This window comes from Chiroxiphia lanceolata, chromosome 4, assembly GCF_009829145.1.
Source record: "Chiroxiphia lanceolata isolate bChiLan1 chromosome 4, bChiLan1.pri, whole genome shotgun sequence".
Classification (NCBI taxonomy): domain Eukaryota; kingdom Metazoa; phylum Chordata; class Aves; order Passeriformes; family Pipridae; genus Chiroxiphia; species Chiroxiphia lanceolata.
The window spans coordinates 71,871,758-71,893,714 of NC_045640.1; the positions used below are offsets into that span (position 1 = coordinate 71,871,758).

The following is a 21,957-nucleotide window of genomic DNA, read 5'->3' on the forward strand; positions in this document are numbered from 1 at the left end:
AGATGAACACTGCTTTCTGTAGTGCTATGGAACTATAAAAGCAAGGAGGACTTGGTAACATATCATTTCTTCTTACAATGATCTGATGGAAACCTACTGGAAGAAGTTTTTTAGTTGGATATCAGACAAGAGAGAGGCACTGCACAGGGCTGAGGCAATAGGTAACTCCTACAGCTGTGTCTGGCGCTGTGTCTGCATCCAGCATGTTTGATCCAGTCACTGAAATAAATTGTATTTTCCAGCCATTAAAAAAAAATATTTGCATCCAGAGCAGTAAAAGGGTTTGGGCAAAGATTTGGTTTGGCTCTCACTTTAGGTGAGCTTGAGTGCAGTGCTGTTGCCTGGAACACCTGAAAAGAAAGCATTTTTCGTAAAAGGAAGGGTTCCTTCCCACTCTTTTCAGTTTCAGCTGATGGTGCTAAAACACGGTCCCATTTCTGCCTGTCTATTTTTATCCCAGGACCCAGCAGCTGATGAACCATGCCAGGGTTTAATTCTTCAGCGCTGGATGATGCAGGAATCCAGAGGCCTGAATGCAAGCCTGATTTGAACAGGCCAGTGCATCTTTAGTTTCTGCATAAGTCAATTAGCACCCCGTATCAATTTGTGCTAATTCCCAGTCTCTGCAACTTTTCCAGGCCTCTTATGCAAATCAGGCCTGGAAGCAAACAACAAGTGAGTGACCCAGAAGGCTGGTACGGGGCTGGGCACCATTGTTCTCAGGCCAGGAATTTCAGTGCTCCATTTGTTCATGGAGTAACTAAAAAAAATGAGAAGCCACAAGGATAACTACCTCCTCAGGCTTAATTATTGTACCCTTTGTACTGTTCTTCCCAGGGTAGAAAAAGAGGCATTCATGGTCCTCTCACTACATTTAGATTCACTGGATTGTTTTTCACTGTTCCTTTAAATATAGAGGAAGAAAACTGAAACTAGAATGACAAGAGGTTTTAAAGTCAACCCCGTTTTGTACCCACAAATTGTGCCATGAAATCAGAAATACCTTGGTAGCATTATCCTGGTGATCTGGAAAATGACTTAAAAATGTAGCACATTTAGGAGTTGAATCAGGGTCCTTCAAATGAAGATTCAATCATGGAAAATTTAGTTAGACCACACCTGTACTGATCTGTTAATTTAAAGGTATTGGAGTAAAAATGGGCTCAAGCTGCAAAACTCAAGTAGATTTCCAACACCGTAGCTGTTCAAGGATGCATCCTGGGATTTGGTGCACTTCACAGGAGTAAAATAACCTGGGTTTAGAAGATCTAGTGTTACAGACTGAAGTCATGACTGAAAGTAAAGGCAGAGAAAGAAAAACAAGATAATGAGGAATTTATTAAAACCGCCATTTTAAGATAGCTCAAAATTTGGTTTTAACACAAGACCTGGGAGAGTTCTTACATCTCCAGGGCTCTCAGGTGGTGTCAGGTTGGCCTGGAAGAAACTGAGGTTTGAGTTAATGGGGTTTTTTATACTTTTTTAGTTATTATTTCACTACATATATTCAATAGTTGTGTGTAGTATTACTATTGAATGCATTAAAATATGGTGTCAAATAGATGCAGAAATATTCTTCTGTTTTCTCTTTAAAGGATTACAACTGCAGCTTCAGGAACAAAGCATTAAACCTGGCAACCAAAATTTCTCCAAGGTGTATCTGTCTTTACATTCACTTACCTATGATTTTTGGGATTGTGAATAAGAGCACCATCTAGTGATAATCAATATTGTCAGTATCATGAAAAGGTGTTTATTTGGACTGGACACAAAGGCACACTGCTAATTCACTTCCCAAAGGGACTGGGGGGCTTGAAAGGAAACGGAGTCCTAGCTGTGATTTCCAAAAAACTGATGCCTTCCCCTAGATCCCCCTAAAAATGCACAGTGAATCTAAAGACTGACTTTGACTGACAGCATGGAAAACATGAGATAACAACTTTAATACTAACATTTTGTTTCAAAAGCCAATTAAGTAATCTAATTATGTATTCTTGTAACGAAACTCTCCACATTTGTGAATGGTTCATTTTCTAATTGACCAGCATAACATACTTATTGCACTGAGTGTGAATTTAGGTGAAACCATTCTAATTTCCTAGGTATCCATTTTTTTTGGAAAGCCAACAATTCTGAATCTTCTTTTTTCAGTGAAGGGTGTCAAACAGTGGCTCCTCTTAAGGATCTTAGGCATGAAATAGTATCACATGTTAGAATTTCCCTAAAACATCCATACTTCATGATAGTTTTTTCCCTAACTTGAAGGATTTTACAAGCAAGTCTTACACTACCCATTCTCCAAGTATTATTTCAGTGTGCAGGGAGATCATTATGAATATATGCTAATATAGAAAGCTATTTGTTCCTTTCAGATTATTTCCATATGCATCCTCTGTAATTAAATCAGTGGCTTATGGCAGCTGGTCTTTGAAGTGATCTCTGCAAAATAGGAAAATGTAATTTGTGGGACAAAATGCTGATTATTCCAGCCACATCTGTTAAGCTCTAGTAGTTCAGAGATTTCTGTGACGAGGGAGTTCATGCAAAGCAGAAAGTTTACTGTGTTCCTTTCAGTCCAGGGGAAGTCCACTGAAAGTGATGGTCACTCTTCTAACCAAGTAACAAGGTTTGAAGTCCAAGGGGTTGTTTGCCCACAATTTCCAGTGAATTCACTGAAACTGGTGCTTAAGTAAGTAGCTGTACTTGTGTATTTAAATAAAAGTACTACAGGGAGAATGATAAGAGAAAGCAGAGCAAGAATTCCTGGCAGAGAAGACAAGGATTTAGAGAGATAAACAGAGAGATGATCTCTTCAGTGGCAGTGGGTGAGTAAGGCTAATAAAACTCATGACGTGATTCTCCTTGATTGCAGGACATCTTGGAAACACCTGGTATTGCACAGGTATAGACAACCATTAAAATACCATTGCACAATTCTCCATGATTTTTGCAGGACCCTTAGAGCCTTTCCAAAGGGATGCCAGTTCAACTGTCGAAGATGCATCTACAAGATGGGTTTGCCAACACAAGGACTTTCTGTCCAACCCATCCAGCCACAGCGGTGCCTGCTGAAAAGGCTGTCACCCACAGCTGCTGGGCACTCCTCTCCCTAACCTCCTTGGAAAAAAGTTACATTATTTAACAATGTCATTGGGATACCCTCAAGTCTAAGATTTTTTAATTCCTTCGAAGGGAACGACTTCTGCTAGACACAGCAATCTATAGTAAGAAGATCCGTAGCAAAATCTGCTACACCCTTCCCAATGAGGATTTTTATTCATGATATCTGCTTCTAATTAAATAACTGCACTATATTATACATACTAAGACCCAATCCTCTGCCCTTTGAAGTCAATGGCAAAGCTCGCAATGAGTTCATGGGAAAAAATGTAACTCTTTTGTTAAGGCTTCCTTTAGTGATAATTCAACTGTTAGGTTTTTAAAACAACAACTCAGCTTTGCCACCTTTGCCTTCAGACAACAAGCAGTTCCTGAAACTCCTGTACTAAGCAGAGAGTACTAGGAAGGGCAGATTTGGTCTCATAAAGTTGTGTTCCCCTGTCACTCTGGTTTTCTTTCTTTCTGTTACTGTAAAGTGCCACAGTGGACATAGGGTGTCTTGCATTATCTTTATTTTAGAAACTTCCTTGAAATTCAATATTGCAGCGATTTATGCCATACGTGGCATGTTTATGCTACAGAGAACATATCAAATGGAACCAGCAGTATAGAACACCACAGCTTATCTGCTCCCTTCATAGTTTTGACCCATCACCAGTTCATCTGCTAATGAATTGTAATATAAAACATGCTTACAAAACCCAAAGCATCCAGCTTCCTAAATGGGACCATATTTCTAAAATATACTTGCAAAAGGGCAAGTTTATAAAACAACGAGTCTGCAGCTGCACAGTCCAGGATGACATAACTCTTTTGAAGCAAAAGGTTATCCATGCATTCAGTGCCCAGTGCCAGATGTAGGAAGGAGATATCAAACAAAGAAGGAAACTTAAAGGATTCAAAATATATCTCTATAAAGTAGAAAGAAGAGTTGCAGACAGAGTTTGCCTGCTAAACAAGAAATGAAGAGTCCATGCTGTGGCCAGGACTGCAGCACATGACAGAGAGCTCGGGGTCTAAGCCCACTGGCTCTGGCGAGCTCAGAGCCGACGGGGTTCTGTTATAATTTACCTTCCACATAAGCAACAAATAAAGCACTTCTTCACTGTTCTTAGCACCCCGCTGAGAGCAAGGTGCTGAGGTGTTTTGGAGATTTTTGGCCATCATGCTCAACACCAGGTTGTATTGGCAGGTACCCAAAAACCAGCACTTTGATTTCGGTGCACGCTGAATCGTTTCGGCCTAAATGTGCGTTAGTCTCATCCTAATGTTCACACTGGCTAGGGACTACAGATTCTAATGGAATGGGACAGATGGGAAAAATTACAGAAAAGGAAAAAGAAATCCGCAGTGTAACTTGTGTACATTAGGTTTGAAATTTGAAACCTCCAAGCTGATATCCAGTGGGGTTTTTTACTGCCAGTTTTGTTCCAGCCAATGAGCGGTGCCTGTGAGTACTGGTCGCAATCTAAATGTTATCATTTTTGTCCATAGCTGATTCCATGCACAGAATTATTCCTCTTAAAGATATCTCTGCAAATTTTATAGAGTGCTAAGCATTTCCCTCATGAAATATTGTCCCTTAAAGTAATTTCTGCTCTAAATATTTCTGCTGTAAATTGGAAGAACACTGAGTTGTGTATTTGGAGGAAAGCCCTTCCATGACTTGCATAAATTACTAGCTATGTCCTCTCAAACAATCTGACACAATTCTAAGGGACTTTGTAAACAGCATTTCCTGATGTGATATTTTAATATGAACTTGGCTGAAAGTCTTACTGTTACATTCACATTCACAATAAGAATGCAATGGCAAAAATACTGAACAATGAAATGTAATAATGCCTTGCAGTGTATTTTAAAAGTTTCCAGTGAAGAAACAAAAAATGGAGCAAAGCTCTATACAAAGCAGCTAATCTAATTTAGTAGGAATACACTGTTTGGTTCTTTTAGTTTGTTTAGTTTAAATCAGTGTGAATTATGGGGTTCATTCTATTCCATTGAAAACTCGCCTAGCGTGAGAGTTGGAAAAGCATCTATTGGAAATGAGCACAAATGAATCCATGGATCCAAACCATGCTTGTATTTGCCTAAATACTGTGGGAAGCATGCCAAAACCAGCTTGGTATGTTGTCCTGTATATCCAAAACAGGGTATACACTCTTGTGCTAGTTCAGCCTGCAGCTTTTAAACAACTAGATGGGACTTCAGTACTAAACATTTTCACTGGCACGATAGCTGGAATGCAAAAGTTTGAAACTAAGGAACGCAGAGCCCTAACCTTTAGAACTGCATGGAAACCTTTGGTGGTTAAGGTGTATGATTTTTTTTTTCCTCATTGTTTTTCTACTTAGAAATGCTAGAGTTTTCAGGAACAGTTATTTAGTGGTGTTCTATTTTCGTTAGGTTTGGGGATCCTTACTTTGTTCCTTGGTTTTGCAAAATAAATTAACCTAGCCTCCATTAAAGCCCACTTCTTCCCAGTCTGTGAACAGAATTTTTGTAATTTACTTAAATAGAAGCCAAATTCTATCATCTAAACAAGTGCAAAAATGTACTGGTTAGTAAATTGGGTCAAGACTCGTAAAAGAGTCAAAATCCTCTCCAGAAAAGATAGATAAACTCATAAATTTCCACATAATTTCTTGTGTGAAAGAATATGTAAATATGCCTCACAGGATTTTCTGAATATCAGCAAATACCGTCTGTGTAAGATGGTCTGAAGGGTGAATTTGAGAGTATGAGTCTGTCTGGGCTGCAAAAACAAACTATGTTTGGAAATGTATTAGCCAGCAAATTTAAACAAACACTTTTAAATACAGGCCAAGTAAGGCAAGTTGTGTTTAAAATCGTGTAGGTTGACTCTAAACTCCCCTCCCTTGCTGCCAAAGTTCAACCAGCATGTTTTAAACATGGCTTGCTCTGTTGAGTGCTATTGCATAAAGTTGTGTTCAAGTCGTTTTTGAAATGTCAATCGATACAAACAAGGCAGTATCAGCAGGGTCAGTGCTGAGCCTTTACACAGCACCCTGAGCATTGGCATTACAAACCCAGTGGTGTAGAGAAAGATCCTACTTTAACTAACCTGGTTTACCTGCTTGGAAGTGTGACAAGAACTTGAAAAAGGTTTCCTTAAACCCAGCGGCTTTGGTGTCCTTTGTGGATGGACCAACTCTGTGCTAACATACCTCTCATATATGTGGCAGTGACATGCTCTGCCTTACCTCAGGATCCAAAGCATAACTGTGCTAACATGTCTCACCCTCAAGCTTTTTTCCACTAGACTAAGTGTAAAGCTCAACATGATGAAAACCTCTTGGAGTCATTCTGCAGGAGTCAAGCATTTTGGAGAAAACAGCAGACTCCCCCAGCAGAGCCCACCTGTGATTACATCCAGCATTAAGTAATTCTATTCACACATCACTTTTCACACTCTTGGTTCAGGTTGTTCCTAAGTCTTTGAGTTTCACTTTCAGTTTCAGGTTCCAGTGAATCCAAAATGATGAAATGGAGACTTGAATTGAAATCTGAGCGTTCTGATGGACAAGGGCACAAGTCTAAAATGACCAGGCAGCCAGTTCTCACACATCATTACTGAGCCAAAGGTAAAACTACTATTTGGGCAGCAGCAGCAGAATTCTTCTTGTAAGCATCTGTTCATTTTTACTTTTAGGATCAGAAAAAGAGGGCTGAATTTCCCTTGAAGTGCTTAGAGGTCTGAGTCATGCAATTTACTGCCCTTGAATACTAGAACTATTTGGTTAAGTTCCCAAACTTAAATTACTAAGACTTTGACAGATACAAACAATGAGTTCAGCAAATTGCTGTTTGGTGTAGGTAACAAATATGCTGGGAATAATGTACCTCTATAGCAAACATAATTTATGAAGTCACATCAAAATTGAATTATAAATCTAAATCTTCTCTAAGATCTGAATCGACTCCATTAAATTACCTGTTGCAAAAGAGGTGTTTCTTAAATAATATAGCTTTATTATATATATCATAGTCAGTATTGTTAGGTATTAGTAGAAAAACTCACAAGACTTTTTTTTGTACATACAGTTTTTATGTATTTTAAATGAAAAAAGAAATGTTCAAGAGAAATCCCCCATGATATTCATAAAAACACATTCTTTCATATATCTCATGGTGGAAACAGAAAGGAGATACCATGTCTTACTTTGCTTTTATATATCTTAGATTCTTATCCTTCTAGGGTCACTGTTACACTGAGATTTCCCAACCACCTCCTGCTTTGGGAAAGCTATCCTACAGTGCAGTACTGACATGCTTTGGTGCCTAGTGCATACAACCACTGTTTTCCTTAGCTTTATACTCCTGATAATCTTTTTTTTTTTTTTAAAAATCCCATCCATTTATTAGATATCCTTTCTAGCACTGTATGTCTTTTGAAATAGAATTTAAAACAATTGGGTTTAAAGCCCTTATGGTATATGGGGACAGTATATAAAATACACAAATTCTTTTTAACTGAAAATAAGTTTTTATGAAGTGTTTACAACATGAGTGGACATCACAAAGCGAGTTGGTATATATGGAGCCAGGGTTCAGAGGGGTGTTAAACACTTCGTGTATCTCTACGGAAAATGAGTCAAATGTTTTCAAAATTTATGTTTGAATAAGGGTTAAAAATGGAAAAGGAAAAATTATAATTTCTGAGACTTCAAAAAAATCCATTTGTTGCAATCTCACATCTAACAAATTACTGAAAAATCTGAAATCTAATTTAGTGGTTCTAAAATTATTTGCTAGTGAAAATTGCCTATTTTATGTGCTGGTGACAAAAGTACCGAGATATTTCTTTGTAAAACGTTTGTCTCTATCTCTCTGTTAACTATTTGCATAGTAATGGAAGACAATAATTTATACTGCAGGCAAAACTCTCATGGATTTTGGTGGGAATGCTACTTGCATATATGCTTTAAGAGCTAGGCTACAGACAGTGGGGACGTGGTTTACATGTTCTTTATAAATGTAAGAAAACTATTTTAAAAGGCATAAACCAAACTGGTAAAAGCTGATTCTGGCAGTGAACTGCAGTGACTTACTCCATTAGCTTTTTAAAACAATACGTTTCCTTTATCAAAGAGTAGATAAGTGTGAACTTTGGATTTTTGTATCCTGCCACATTTTCGTGGATTATCTCACTTCCCTCCATTTCGCATCCGTGTCCTCTTTAGTTCATTATCACAATCACTTCTCCACTCTTGCTTGGTTTTATATAATCAAGGCCCCTTGCTTTTTAGTGTTACAATTTTTAAGTTCTAGCTACAAGTTTTCACTAGATGGCAGGAGTCCGCTGCCGTCTCTTATCAGAGCCTTTACTTGCAGAGCAACAGTTGCCCATCGGTAGGGGAAAAAAAAAAAAAAGTAAACATGTTCAAGTTTTGCAAATCAGAAACCCAAAAAACCAGTAATGAGAAAAAGTATTCATACCCTCAATAAATCACAGTTCTGTTACTGAACGTGGTTAATATTGTGGGCTGGAAATCATTGAAAAGAATAGCGAAAGATGTTCTTTTCTCAACAGAGGAACTAAAAGGACCTTCTTTTATAAAATGAGGTAGATTTACTGTTTCTGCTGTTTGTGAAAAAGTCAACTGATCCAGTACATTGAAGTTAATTAACTAATAAATATATTGACAGGCTAAGAAAGTTACAGCTTAAATACTAAACTACTGATCTAAAATACTGTATCGAAGTACACAAACGTAACACTCAAGATGCTGCATTACCAAGATAATAAAAGGAGATAAGATACATGTTAAACTCCCTCCCTCCACTTAACAAGGCAGAACTCATTTTGTAGTGATCAGTCCCAGCAGCATTTCAGCCAGAGGTATTTTGCTGACCTCAGAGCTGTGGACCAAATTTGTGCCTCTTGTCTAGGAGAACAGAATGCAGCTCCATACAGTTACATAAGCCTTAATAACCGTGACAAATCTTCATTGTTGCAGCAGTGGGGAAGCTGTTGCACTGGACTGAGCACTGATTTTTAACAAAACTACTTTTGAAGTATTATTTTTTTTGCTGCTTGGGGCTACCGGTTGTTATTTTTAATTTATTCTGGGTTCCTGCTGTCTGTTTTGCTCTCCTTCTATACATGCGGATAATTTCTGAAGTGTCCAGGAATTTTCAGTGTTGCTCACAAAATATAAGAGGGGATGTTTGGCATCTATTAAGGCTGTTTCTAAGTCTGGATAACTTTCCAAAACCGGAGATAACTCAGTATAATACTCTCCAGGATTCCCAAAATAGTAAGAACATTTTCTCATGGTAAAGCCGTATTTATTCTATGACTAGAGTAGAAAAACTATAATAAATAGATGACTGGAATAGCATTTCCTAATATGAGATTGAGTTTGCGATGTGCCGAGTGCACTCAAAGCCAGACAGAGACCCAAACAGGAGCTGAAAGACACCCATCATGTCACGAGTTAAACCTTTAATGGTTAAGAAAATGTTTGCAATACTTGCAAGCTACCAAGAGGTAATCATTCCTTTTTATTGAAACCAACCAGCACCTGTAGAATCTCTGCAGAACATGCCAGCGAATTCAAACAAGCACCACAAGATCCACACCAGCCACTTCCATTGGAAGCAGTATTTCATCTGTGTCTAACCAAACTTTCTCCTCACTCGTGTTCCCAGCACACCGATACCATCTCTCTCGTGATCCTACCTTGGCGATCTGCAAAGGCTGCTTTTGCTCCTTGCCACCTTGCAGTCTAAAGCCCCAAGGCGCCCCTCCGCTCATAGCAATGCAGAGATAATCCCCCGTGCCCATGTTCCCGGTGCAGTCAGGCAGCATTCAGATACAGGAGAACATGGGAAGTTTGTCTTGCAGATGTTCGGCGAGCTGGAGATTTCAGCTGCCAGGCAGAGCTGGAGACCCAGAGCACCACACTGTTGCTGCTGCTGGGAACTGCACGAGCAAATGTAAGTCATTGAGGAGAATGTAAGAGCTCCCTCGGCCCGAGGGCACAGCCCACTCTGTCGTCAGATTCCGACGCTCGGCCCACCTTCAAAGTACAGTAAGTAACGCCGGGGAAGTGCACACAAAGACACTCGGCCATGAGGCAGAGAAGGCTGCGTTTAAACACGACTCTGGTGACAGCTAAATCAAAACAACAGCAAAAAGAAGTGTACATTTCCCTGGGACAATTTAGGAAATATGTTTACTTTAGTAAATGGTGCCAGACATTTTAAACTCTGATTTACCCATTTCTTGCATTTTTACTCTAAAGAAAGAAAGAAAGCAGAATCTCGAGTGAAACATCATATATATCCTCTGAATGACTGATACACTTAAATTGAACTGAGTTTAGGATTTTCATCTCTACCCTGCATGCACTTTCTGCAGCACTACAGGTATGCCAAAAAAAAAAAAAAAAAGAGAGAGAGAGAAACTTTATAATTTCCCTGTCTTGGAGTTGCTTCTTTTTCTAATCTTGGTATAGTTCAATGTGCAGTACTATTAACAATGACCTGAATTATCACTGGACCCTAATAATACCTGTTGTGCAGCCTGTTGCCTTTCCTACCAGAGCAGGGAAGAGGATTAGTGGAATGAAGTATCAGATCTCTCTATGGATGCTATCAATGGCTGATTTGCATTGTGGCATTAAAAGGCAACCTCACTACAAGCACAAAAAACATTCAGTGGGAAGTTAATTTGCCAGTGCCTTACAAGACCTGGGTTCAGTTCTGTTCCCTGTTACTATCCTGTGGTCATGCAGCCTGTGAACAGCTGAGCTCCTCCTGGTCTAGTAGAGTGGTTTAAGAGGTGACTATTTCTCAACAAGGGATGAATATTCCTCTAGCTGAGCGTTAACAACTGACAGCATAAGCTCCTACTCACTTCAGCCCAAAGTCAGGTAGCCTGGCTTAAATCACATTGCATTTTGCACTAAGCTGGTTCTAAAGGATGGTGTTCAGCAGATGGGCAGAAACATCTTCCATGTCTAGACTGATGTGTGAAACAAACACCTTTTGCTTTGAGACCTGTGTTGCTGGGGGCATCAGATTTTCACAGCCTGAATTCACTGAGGTCCCTGTATGACCTGTTTTCACTTGGCTGGTTCTTACACCACGGCATTGTTCCTTAAAGACAGAAAAAATATCAAGGTAGAGACAGGATCTTTTGTTAAACTTGAATATTATGGCTGGAAAAAGTAGGCAGGCTTTTAGGAGCTTGAGCCCTTAAGGCCTCTGAAGACACTAAGACTGGGTGGAGACAAGATCCCTGATCAAACAGAGGAAAATGTCACTCTCTCAATAACAGGATTTAATGGGAGGAAGAGTGTTTGCTTTATTGACTATGGCTTAAAAGCTCTGGAGAAGCAAAACAAGCACAGGTTGCCATATAATTAAATACTTAAGGGAAACACTGTCAGAGAATCCACACTTGGAAAGGAAATGGGTTTAAAGGGACTTTGCTGGACAACCTCTGAGTGCAGACACGTGATTTGAAATAATTCAGTTCAAGGTGTCTGACTGCTTCTTGTTACCTTGTGCAATGTTCATATATTGCTGTAGCAGACAGATTTTCAGTCTTTCCCATGGCAGACTCTTGCTTTAGACAAAATTCTTTCCCTTTTGCCTAATGATGCACGCTTTTGTAGATACTTCTGTGATACACTGTTAAATACAAAAACTAAACATTTGCTTTAGGAAAATGAATTGCATAATTATCAACCCTTCAAATGTTATAAATTTATCATTAAATAAGTCTGTTTAATTACTGCTAGGGTGTTTTGAGCTTGTATTAGGCTCTCTTTTATCATTTTGACCAAAACTGATCTCTGTTTCTGAACTTCTTCATATACTTATTGCAGAGAACAAATTAAGGGGAATCACCCCAGCATTTGGATGGTCATATACATGCTGGGAATTTGTACTAGATGTGGATGCTTTTCTCTCCTTTGACCATATAACAGACCTGTGTAAAATATTAAAACAGAACCATCTTGATTAGTCATTGCTCAGCTGAAAAAAATTAAACAGTCAGAACACCAGGATCTGTTTGATTTTGTTGTATGATCAGCAGTTGGTGTTCCTTGAAGTTATTCCCCCACCAAGTATTTGACATCATTAAGGCAAAAGAGCAGAGAGAAGCATTTTGAATTTGATTGTGCCATGAGAAAAGACAGCAAAACAGTGCTAGTGGTTTAGGTTTGCAGTAAGAAAAGCATTTGAAGTCTGTAATTAAACTATTCCCATGTTGGGAAGATCCAAAGCTTCCTATGTCTTAATCTAACAAAGAATACACCATAGGCACTAACAATTCCCATTTGCCTTATATGAATTTCTTAACTGCTTATGCTACAGCATATTTTGCTTTTTAATACTTCTCTTATCTTCTTGTACATTCTCTGCATCCTTTGGGATTTCTAAATGCTGGTCAGAAACTGGACATCAAGATAAAAGTGGAGTCATTCATGGGGTTTATGACTTTTTGGTCTCTGTAGTTTATGTAGCTTAAATAAATTGCGCAAATTTGGAGGCAATTTTCAAAATCCACTGAAAAATTTAAAGCTAATGGCAACCACAGCCACTTAACCCCTGCCACCATCTCCATTGTTTCACTAAAACTTAAAGATCCAATTCCAGGCAACAATTCATAAAAATTTTATGTCACAAAAAATAACTTTATAAACTTGGCAAAAGACAAATGGCAGAACTCACACAACACCTGTCTGTGCCCAAATACAGGGAAAGCTTTGGCTTGAACCTGATCTTCTATGATGAGATCTTAGCACTTGGCGTAGGAAGTCATCCCTACATACATTGGGACATAAAGAATCACCTTTTCTTCTTTGAATCTGGATCCTGCAGATTCATTTGATGTCCCTCCCCTGCTTCATGGATCAGAGGAACCTGTGACCAGGCAATCCCCAGGCACACGTTCCAGGCACTTATTTTACAGACCTCTTACATATCCACCTTTTTTTCCAACAGATAACAGAGTAATTAGTTGTTCTTTATACGGAAGCTGTCTCCTACCTTTCATTATCTCGTTTCCTCTTCATCCTCTAGAGTTCCATATCTTTTCTGATGTGGGGGCCTGGAACACCACACAGTCTTCAGACAGCAGACAAAGTTGGGATTTATACAACAACATGATGATATCATCCATTTTGTTCTCTAGTTGCTAACCCCAACATTGCTAACACCTAATTTGCTTTTTCAGACACTGCTGAGTTGATGTGCTCATGGAATTATCTTTTAAAATCTTGAAATCTTGTCTGATGTAGTCAGTTCAAAGTACACAGTTTTATATGTGAATTAATGTTTTTTTCCCCAATGTGTATCACCTTATACTTCTAAGCCATGTTATGGTATGGCTGCTTAGTTTTCTTAAAAGCCTTTGCTGAAGGAATTTGTTGAAAGCCTTTTGTAAATCCAAGATCAATCAGATCACCCTCATCCACGTGTTTTTTGATCCCCTCAAAGAACTGCCTTATGTTTGTGAGGCAGGACTTCCTTTTATGAAAACCTTTTTAACTCTTCCCAGATAAGTCATATTTATCCAGATGTCCACTGTTCCATATTATAGTTCCCACCTCTTTGTTTTGTACAGACACTGGGCTGACAGGCTTGTTGTTTTCTGAGTCTCTCTTGGAACACTTCATTTAAAAAATGTCTCTCTCTAATCTCACTAACAGTCACCTATTTCAGCCTTCAATTCCTTTAAAGCTCTGTGTGGTCTTGGGGACTACTTCTTAATTTTCTTTGCCTCATCTGCTGCCACTTGTCCATATATCTTCTTTTCTTATTGTAATAATAATTTATGATACTGAACAGTTTTACTACAAGTGGATTTATCTAAAATCTAATTTAAATCAGGTATTTTTGGAGCTGAGTTCAGAAGACATTCTCCAAATGTGAGAATGAATAAGACAAATCTTTGTCTTTCATCCAGCAATAAAAGCAAAGCTGTCATTTCTCCTACAGTTTCCTACAGTGGTACCCCAGGTCTGGAGATTCTTTAAAAATGCAAATATTTCCACCCATTCCTTAGTAATGAGGAAGAGACAGAGGGAAAGGGGATATCATGATCTCTAATTTATGGGCAGCATTTTACTGCTGTGAATACCCAGATGGTCTGACTTGCTCCTTTTTCTGCACTTCATTTTCTTTTCATATCTTTTTTCCGCATTAAAATCCACATAAGCTAGTTCCTAAAAATACCTATTTTAACAGCTTTCTAGTAGACTCTATCATCTGTAAACAATTGAATAAACTAAAAACAATTTAATAAACCAATTTATTGTAAGATGTGATTTCAGCCAAATGGGAGAATCAGCAGAGGAAGAAAAAAAAAGAAGAAAAAACTTGTCACTGTTCATTTATTTGGGGTTTGTTTTGTTATTTACATGGGAAAAAAAAAAAACCATTTGTAAATATATAGTGAGTTTAATGGAACAAAAGATAAAATCACAGCCATGCCACTTAAGAAAATATGACACACAGTCTCTTCCAAATGAAGAGAAAATGAGTTCTTCCAATATATCCCTTCAAATGATACTTCTTTTAAAAGTGGCTCCTGTCAGCTGGGCAATGCCAGGCACATCAGCATATGTTATTGTCCCGAATCATTGCCTAATAACATCCCTTGTTTCATAGTTGTACAGCTCAGTGGTTACATAAAGTAAAAGCATATTTTGAAGGCAGAGCTCAACATAATTTTCCCCAAACCTTATAGAAGTAGAAAAATACGTTTCTGCTTAATTGCTACAGTTTGGTTCTCCTGATGTAAGAAGCAGCAAGGAACAGAGACACATGGAAAGGATTTAATTTTCAAAAAAAGATATAAAATGGCAAAGTGAATGAAATATATTGATGGAAGGTTCAAATGCACAGCTCCAGCTAACATCCAAATGCACAGCTCCAGCTAACATCCATTAAAGCTGATTGCCCTTCATTTTTTCCCCATCAAATTTCTCTTGTCCTACAAGATAAATTAATGGAATCCAGATGTTTCTATTGCATGAGGAACTTTCCAGTGCACTGCCAGCTAAAGAGGGTTTGCTGACTGAAAGCACAAACATGGAGTGACATAGGTACTAAAAACCAGTAACACCAAGTTCTTAGTGAAGGGAAAAGAAATTAAAAATACAAGCCATAGATAATTATCTACCTATAAGGCCTGACAGGAAACCTGTGCTCACACTCACGGGAGGCATGAACAGTTCCTCATCAGTAAAGGTAAAGCCTTAAAATTTTAATCCCTACCATGGATTATGAGGCAAGGTACTATGTGATGGGTTGGAATTCTAGAACTAGTCTTGCTTTCTTGGTTTTTTCCCCAGTTTCAAAACTGGCAAATGAAGTGTTAATGGAAGAAGCAGAGAAATGTACAGGAGTGTGTCATCCTAGGTGCTTGTAATGGCTTGATCCTGAGGGGTTTTGGATCTATTGTGGGGAAAAAAAACCCCAAACAAACAGGCAAAAGAAGCCACTTTCCTCCAAAACACAGAAACGACGTTGTTGTCCTTGAGCATTGCTGAATTATAACAGAAAAAGTAGAAATTCCTGCAGAGAATGTAACTCTTCGATTCACCATGTCAGGAGGTAGATGAATGATCAGCTCTTGGACCACGTTCACATCACAGGCCCTCTGTAGCCAAAGACCTGCCACCATTGAATACGCTGCCCAAAAACATATGGATGACTCAAAGAGCCAAGCATTTGGAGAAGAGAACTCTGATGTTTCTTTGGTGTTTGTCCTACCTGTTCCTACCACAGCCAGTCTCAGATAATCAGGAAATATTTCCTAAACTACTGGCTGAAGAGAAGTAAACTTTTTTTTGTCTTTCTGGACTTCTTAGACAAAAGTCTTTTGAGAAGGTTTTCCTTTATGCAAAGACAAGGATTTCAGGTTGTGTCCAAGAATTAACACACAAAATAGCTACAACATTTTGTTGTGAAAAATGTGTAAAACACAGTCACTGCAAGGTTTGTGAACGTGGAAAAAAATGTTGTGACAATGGAATAACTGTTTCTTGTTAATCTAGAAGTAAGGATTTTGGGCTAGAATTCATGTTTCCAGGTGTCATTCCACTGCTGGTTTTACTTATCCCTGTGTTTTAGAAAGCAAGAATTAATTTTCTCTTGGGACCTGGAAAGACTTTTAGGTGTCTATTCCCTTTTCATTTTGATTCCCAGGAGACGGGATGACTCAATTTTTGGCTTCAGTAGTTGGAAAAATTCTGATAAAAGATTCTAAAGTAAAAAGAAAAGTATTTATGTGGTGTTTTCTTTCTGGTTTTGGCAGGGCAAGGTTGCATCACATTCTTCTTAATAGAGCCTGTGGGAATCAAAACTGATCTTCTGTGCCAGAGCTCTGAAGAGTCTTGACTGGAACATGCATGTAAGTAATGAAAGCAGGTGTTCTGCTTTCCTCACCTCTGCCCTAATGCTTCATCCTGCTCTTTGAATTGTCATTTAAAGGTGGCAGTTAAGTAACACAGCACCTTTCATCTACCTGCTCATCTCAGACAGTCAGACTTTATGGGCTCCCCTCTTCCTACTGAAAGAACCCAGAGCAAACACTTCATGCCAACTTACTGGGTTAAAGAAATACACCACGCTAAACTCTCTTCTGATGCACTGCAGTGCCATGAATCAAGAGTAACCATATGACAGTCAGGTAGAAAAATATTTTAATCATAGCTGAGGTATGAATTAGGCCCAAATAATCTACTGAAGTTTTGAAGTGATGGTTTAATATGAAACTGAAGATGGAAGAGATCTTGAAGATTTAACATTAGCCCCATGAACACTCACCTGCGTCAAATTTCATCTTTGAAATTTTGTTTCCTGTCAGCAAGTGCAAAAGTGATTAACTCCCTTTGACTTGTTGCTTTTAAGGAGCTCAATTACATGCATGGCCACAGTCCAGCATAAAAATCAACTATTTTTGCATTGCAGTTTAAAGCAGGTATTGTTTGTCGCTTGGAAGGCTCATAAGAATGAATTTTTCCATACTGAAAACAAGAACAGGAGAAGCAGAGGAACAATTAAGTTATAACAGAGTAGGGGGCTTGGGAAGTTTGGGTTCTGTTTTTACACCGGCAATTTCTCATTTTTTGCTCTGGGCCTGTAAGATGGGGAAGGTGGTCACTACACAGGGTAACCCTGAGAAATCTCCTTGAACTTCTGAAAATCTCTGCTTGTAGTTTGATAGTTTGAGTCCTCCTGTAGTACCCTGCTCTTCCCTCTTTCCTCTGTACCACAAAATAAGCTGTAAGATTTTTAAAGCGATTTGGAAACACTCGCCTTACAACTACAGGGATGTATTTTGTTCAGTATCTGCCCCAGTGAGCGAGATGGTGGTGGTTCACACTACAACATCCAGCAAAAAGACAGGGCAAAAAAAGTTGCTTTGGCATCAAGTTCTGCCTGCAAAAGGCAAAACATCTCTGCTCCCTCTTTGCCTCTGGATGGACCTGGTTAAGGCTTTACTAGAGAAGCTCAGGTGACACAACAAGGGTCTCCCTGCAGGAAATCTTACCCCCCATCCAAGAAACTGCAATAGATTAAAAAGCTATCCAGCTACCTTCATTCCTGGCTGGAGGAACAAGAATTCCAACTCTCTGCTTTGATAACTAATTCCTTTTCCAAGTGGAGCAGATTATATTAGAAAAATCTGCCCTCCAAAAACACCTTGATGTTTAACCCCTGCTGATCCTGCAGCCTTGCCTGTTGCGCTGCATCTACTTTCCAGACTTCCCAGCTCCTTCTGTCCCTGGTACAGGCTTCTGCTTTTGGTGATAATCTGCTGTTTAGCTGGCATTGACATGGATCTGCCTGTTTTCCAGACAACTGCCAATGTCTGCAAATGCTGAACAAGTGTTTTATGTGCCTTCACAGTCAAATCTAGTATGTGAGCTGTGACACCAAGTGTGATGTATAATTTTGCTCCCGCCCTTTATTTTCACACCAGCTGCATCTCCTATCTCTTTATTGCCTCTTCCACATAAAAATAATGTGATGGATTTAAAAAAAAAGATAATTCTGATTTTCTTTGGTTTAATTTTGATGTTTATTTTTGCTGATTATGGGGAAGGTATCAATAGGTTTAGACTAAAGGTACCCAAATACCACAAACCCAGTATTTTGAAAAATAGTTTTGTAATCCAGACTGATATTCTTACAAATGTCAGAGATGCCTTACCTGTATATAATACCTCTGTCATTTTGCCGTGCTCAGGTAGAAGATTTTTTACTTCCACATTACGGGTGATGTAAAGAAGAAGCACAGTGAATGTGACCAAGAACACACATAGAAGTATTTGCATTCTAAGTAATTTCTGAGTGATTTTGTTTAGGGTTGTTTTTCTTACACAACAGGTTCCACAGTTCTGAGCATTTGTCAGAAATAATATCATATGAGCAGCAGTAGACAATCAATTATATGGAACAAATATGACTTACTAAGAGTAGGACTATACTCACAGTGTGTTAATGATCACTGGCACTGGCTGAAACACAGCTGAGTTATTGAATTCATGTCAGGTCTTCCAATAAGAAAACTGAGTAAATCAATCAAATAGTTTGTTATGAAGCGTTAACTCAGCTACTCTTTTTTTTTAATGTTAGTAAGTTTATTTGAGTATTGTTCTGGAGCAGGACTACACTAATACAGCAGAAATTTTATACACAAGCAGGGAATGTAAAATGAAAACCAATGAAAGTAAAGCTGCTGCAGATACTTTTGAATGTAAAAGTGAAATATATCTACATTTGAGAAATTCCATACATTCAGCAAGCAAACACAGGAAGCATCATTTAACTTTCTGCTGTCCTTTCTCAGACTGATGGCTTAATGTTTATTCACAGTGCTTTATATGTGATACATTATTCATCAGATTATAATCAGTTCTCATCTTTGTTTTTATGTTACAGTTCATTATGTAGCAATTACTGCAGGATAATCGAGTCATGGTTTTTTTTCTGTTAGGAACAGGTAGTACAATTTTCCACTCTCACGCATCTTAGACAGTAGTAAATTAATTAAAAAGATAATTGAAATTCCAACTGAAACATCCCAGCAGTTTTCTCAGAACACTGTATCTATCTCCTGTAAATGGTCCAGATTGAGTTGCCAGAATGTTGATTTCATTAGAAAACCAAAATAGCAACAGTCAGTGAGAATAAGCAGAAGAGCCTCACGATTTGCAGATATTGAAAAATCCAGAGGCTTGAACTAACCAGAAAGTCTTTTTATGAAGAAAGCAGCCACAGTCAGTTTTCTGAAGCACATTTGCTTTTGTAATGCATGACTTGCACAGAACTGACCACATGTGGACTAGTAGAGCATTTTATAAAGATTTCTGTTTTACTGAGTTTCAGGGAAAGAAAGTGGATTTAGGTAATATCCTCTGCAGGGTATAACAAAGTATTTGTCAGAAAATATATACAGCAATGAATGTATGCCCTGGATTTTAACACTACTGTATTACTTTCCCTGAAAAACAGCAGCTACATCGGTCTGATGTTCTGAAAACCCTTTGCTTTCTTTTCATTTTATTTAGGGCAGTGTTTAGAGGGTGTACTCCAATAATATTTTCTAATTGCCACTGAGATATATCAGTATTCACTTCTGTTGTACCTTCAATTGGGTTTCCATTGTGCATAGTTTTTTATATTAGAAATGTAGCTGAGTCACAATACTGATGTATTTCTTCTTACAGTATTGTGCTGATTCCTGAAATATTACATCTTTTCTTTTTCTTCATGTAGCATTTTTTAATCTAACACACTTTTTTTTCTCCAGAAGAACATAATCTCTTCAAAATTTGATTGCTCCTTTTTTTTCCTGAAGTCTTTGCTTTCATTTTAAACAAATACAACCATTGTAAATATTAATTTCCATTTTTCTTGTAAAGCACTTTAAGCTGTAAACTGGTTTCCATAGATCTTAACTATACAGTACACAAAACATTAAAGAAGATTTTAGTGATTATAGGTAAGCAAGACAGGAAAAGAAAGTATGTAAATAGCTTTTAGGACCCTTCTGATGTTGTGCAAAAGCAAACCTATTGCTTTGTCTGCAGGACATACAAATGAAATTAGAAGGAGGAAAACAGTTTCAATAACAACTAAAAAAGCCTTTTAAAATGTAGAATCCTTGGAGTTCTATGAACTATTCCTTGTGATGAAACAGCCTTTTTCTTTAGAGAACATACCCACTATTGCCCACACCTCCCCCTAGAGAAAGGTTTAGAATATATATTATGATTTAGAAATAAATTCTTATAGCACTGAGCTGCAGATATTTGTCTGGTCACCGTGATTTGTTACCACAGTCAATGCTAAGTGCTACAAAAGCTGTGCTATGGCCAGCCCACCATTGTGAGAAACACATGCCCGTAGCTCAAATGCATCGTGGTGTTGTTCTGATTCCTCCTGGCAGCTTGTGCCAGGGCTGTATTTTAAGGGCATCCTGTAAATGAAAATGTTAGGATAGGATTTGGGTTTCCTGGAATCACACATTATCTTAATGTGATGTGCTATAAGAGAGAGACGTGAGTTCTGCGTGGTTTGTCCATGAGGGGCTTTTATCTCCCAAGCTGATGGATGACTGTGGGTTTAGTTTCAGAACTAACAGAAAAAATTCTAGTGAGGACTTAAAAAGTGAGATTTTAGAGGCAGGGGATTTGTTGCTTTTTAATATAGATGAAAAAAGCATATAGATTTAGACAAATTCTTCTATTTACTTCACCAGTACTAACTCCAAATTAGGCCTGAAATGTATGAAATCACATTAGATTTCAGCAGCATAGCATAGTTCCCACTTCAGGATAAACTGATTGTTAAGAAAGGTAATTTAACCTACAGGATCATCATTATTGACGATGATAGAGAACAAACCAGTCAGATTCTCAGATTTTAAGGTACAGTTTAATTAAAACTAAGGCATTTAATAAAATTACTTACAACAGTTTAGCAATCCTGCAATCTCATTTTTATGAAGTTACTTTCCAGACCAATAACGCACTTAAATCTTTAATGATGTTTCCATGTTTCTGAAATTGAAAACCTTAAATTACTTTTAATGTTATAGGTGGAAACTGTAGATACATACTACTTGTAGCTTCAAAACATCCAGACTGTGACATGCTGCATGCCTTTTGTCTCAGTGTCCCAGGCTGAAGGACAACAGAAGCATCCTTGAAAAAAAAAAGAGGTGTCTTGATCCATTTCCAGAGTGGGCCTGAAATAAGGGAAGAACTGCCAATGCCACAGCTTCTCCTTGCTATCTTTTGCTAATCTCATCTTTCGGTCTCACTGGAGCTGATTTCGGGGAAGAGAAATCTGATAGTAAGTATTCAGTGGCCAAGTAAGTGCATGGTTCTCCAGTGCTGAATTATCCACAGCTGCTTACTGTTAATAGCTCTGGGCTAGACAGAGCAGGACTGGTGGGACAGTGACTGCCTGTCTCCACGATAAAATAGGGAATGTCCAAACTTAAAACCGTTATTTTCCTCAGTGGCATTGTATTTCAAAAGAATTTTGCATAACTTTAATGTGTCCATATTATCAGCCAAAGAGATAGGGACTGAGGGGTGGCACTACAGCACAATGATGATGAAAGGCACTGGTTTGCATCCTATTTATGAAAGAGTCACTGATACCCTGCAGCCAAAACCACATCCAGTTTAACTGATGCTTGCCACCTCAGGGATGAAATTTTCCCTTCTGATTAGACAGTTAGGAGAGATTTGAAAGGTTCTAGATCTTCCCTGACATGTCCAACAGTATTGGCTCTGATAACATGTAGAGAAACAGCTTATATTATTATTT

At 38.3% G+C, this 21,957-nt stretch overlaps 2 protein-coding genes and 1 long non-coding RNA gene across 4 annotated transcripts in view; 2 read left to right on the plus strand and 1 right to left on the minus strand.

Moving 5' to 3' along the window:
* The window catches only part of LOC116786353, a 34,793-nt gene extending 33,560 nt beyond the window's left edge, over positions 1-1,233 (plus strand). The window contains exon 4 of the long non-coding RNA XR_004356888.1: positions 461-1,233. This is a non-coding gene — a long non-coding RNA (uncharacterized LOC116786353). The remainder of the gene's footprint in view (positions 1-460) is intronic.
* Positions 1-10,067, minus strand: part of SYNPO2 (synaptopodin 2) — a 77,111-nt gene extending 67,044 nt beyond the window's left edge. For both annotated transcript variants that reach the window (XM_032686863.1, XM_032686864.1), the window contains exon 1: positions 9,827-10,067. In XM_032686863.1, coding sequence (XP_032542754.1) covers positions 9,827-9,955 — 129 coding nt within the window. In that variant the 5' untranslated portion in view covers positions 9,956-10,067. The remainder of the gene's footprint in view (positions 1-9,826) is intronic.
* Positions 10,068-21,333: 11,266 nt separating this feature from the next.
* The window catches only part of SEC24D (SEC24 homolog D, COPII coat complex component), a 49,190-nt gene continuing 48,566 nt past the window's right edge, over positions 21,334-21,957 (plus strand). Inside the window, exon 1 of the mRNA XM_032686865.1 lies at positions 21,334-21,474. The gene's annotated coding sequence lies outside the window, so the exon portion shown is untranslated. The remainder of the gene's footprint in view (positions 21,475-21,957) is intronic.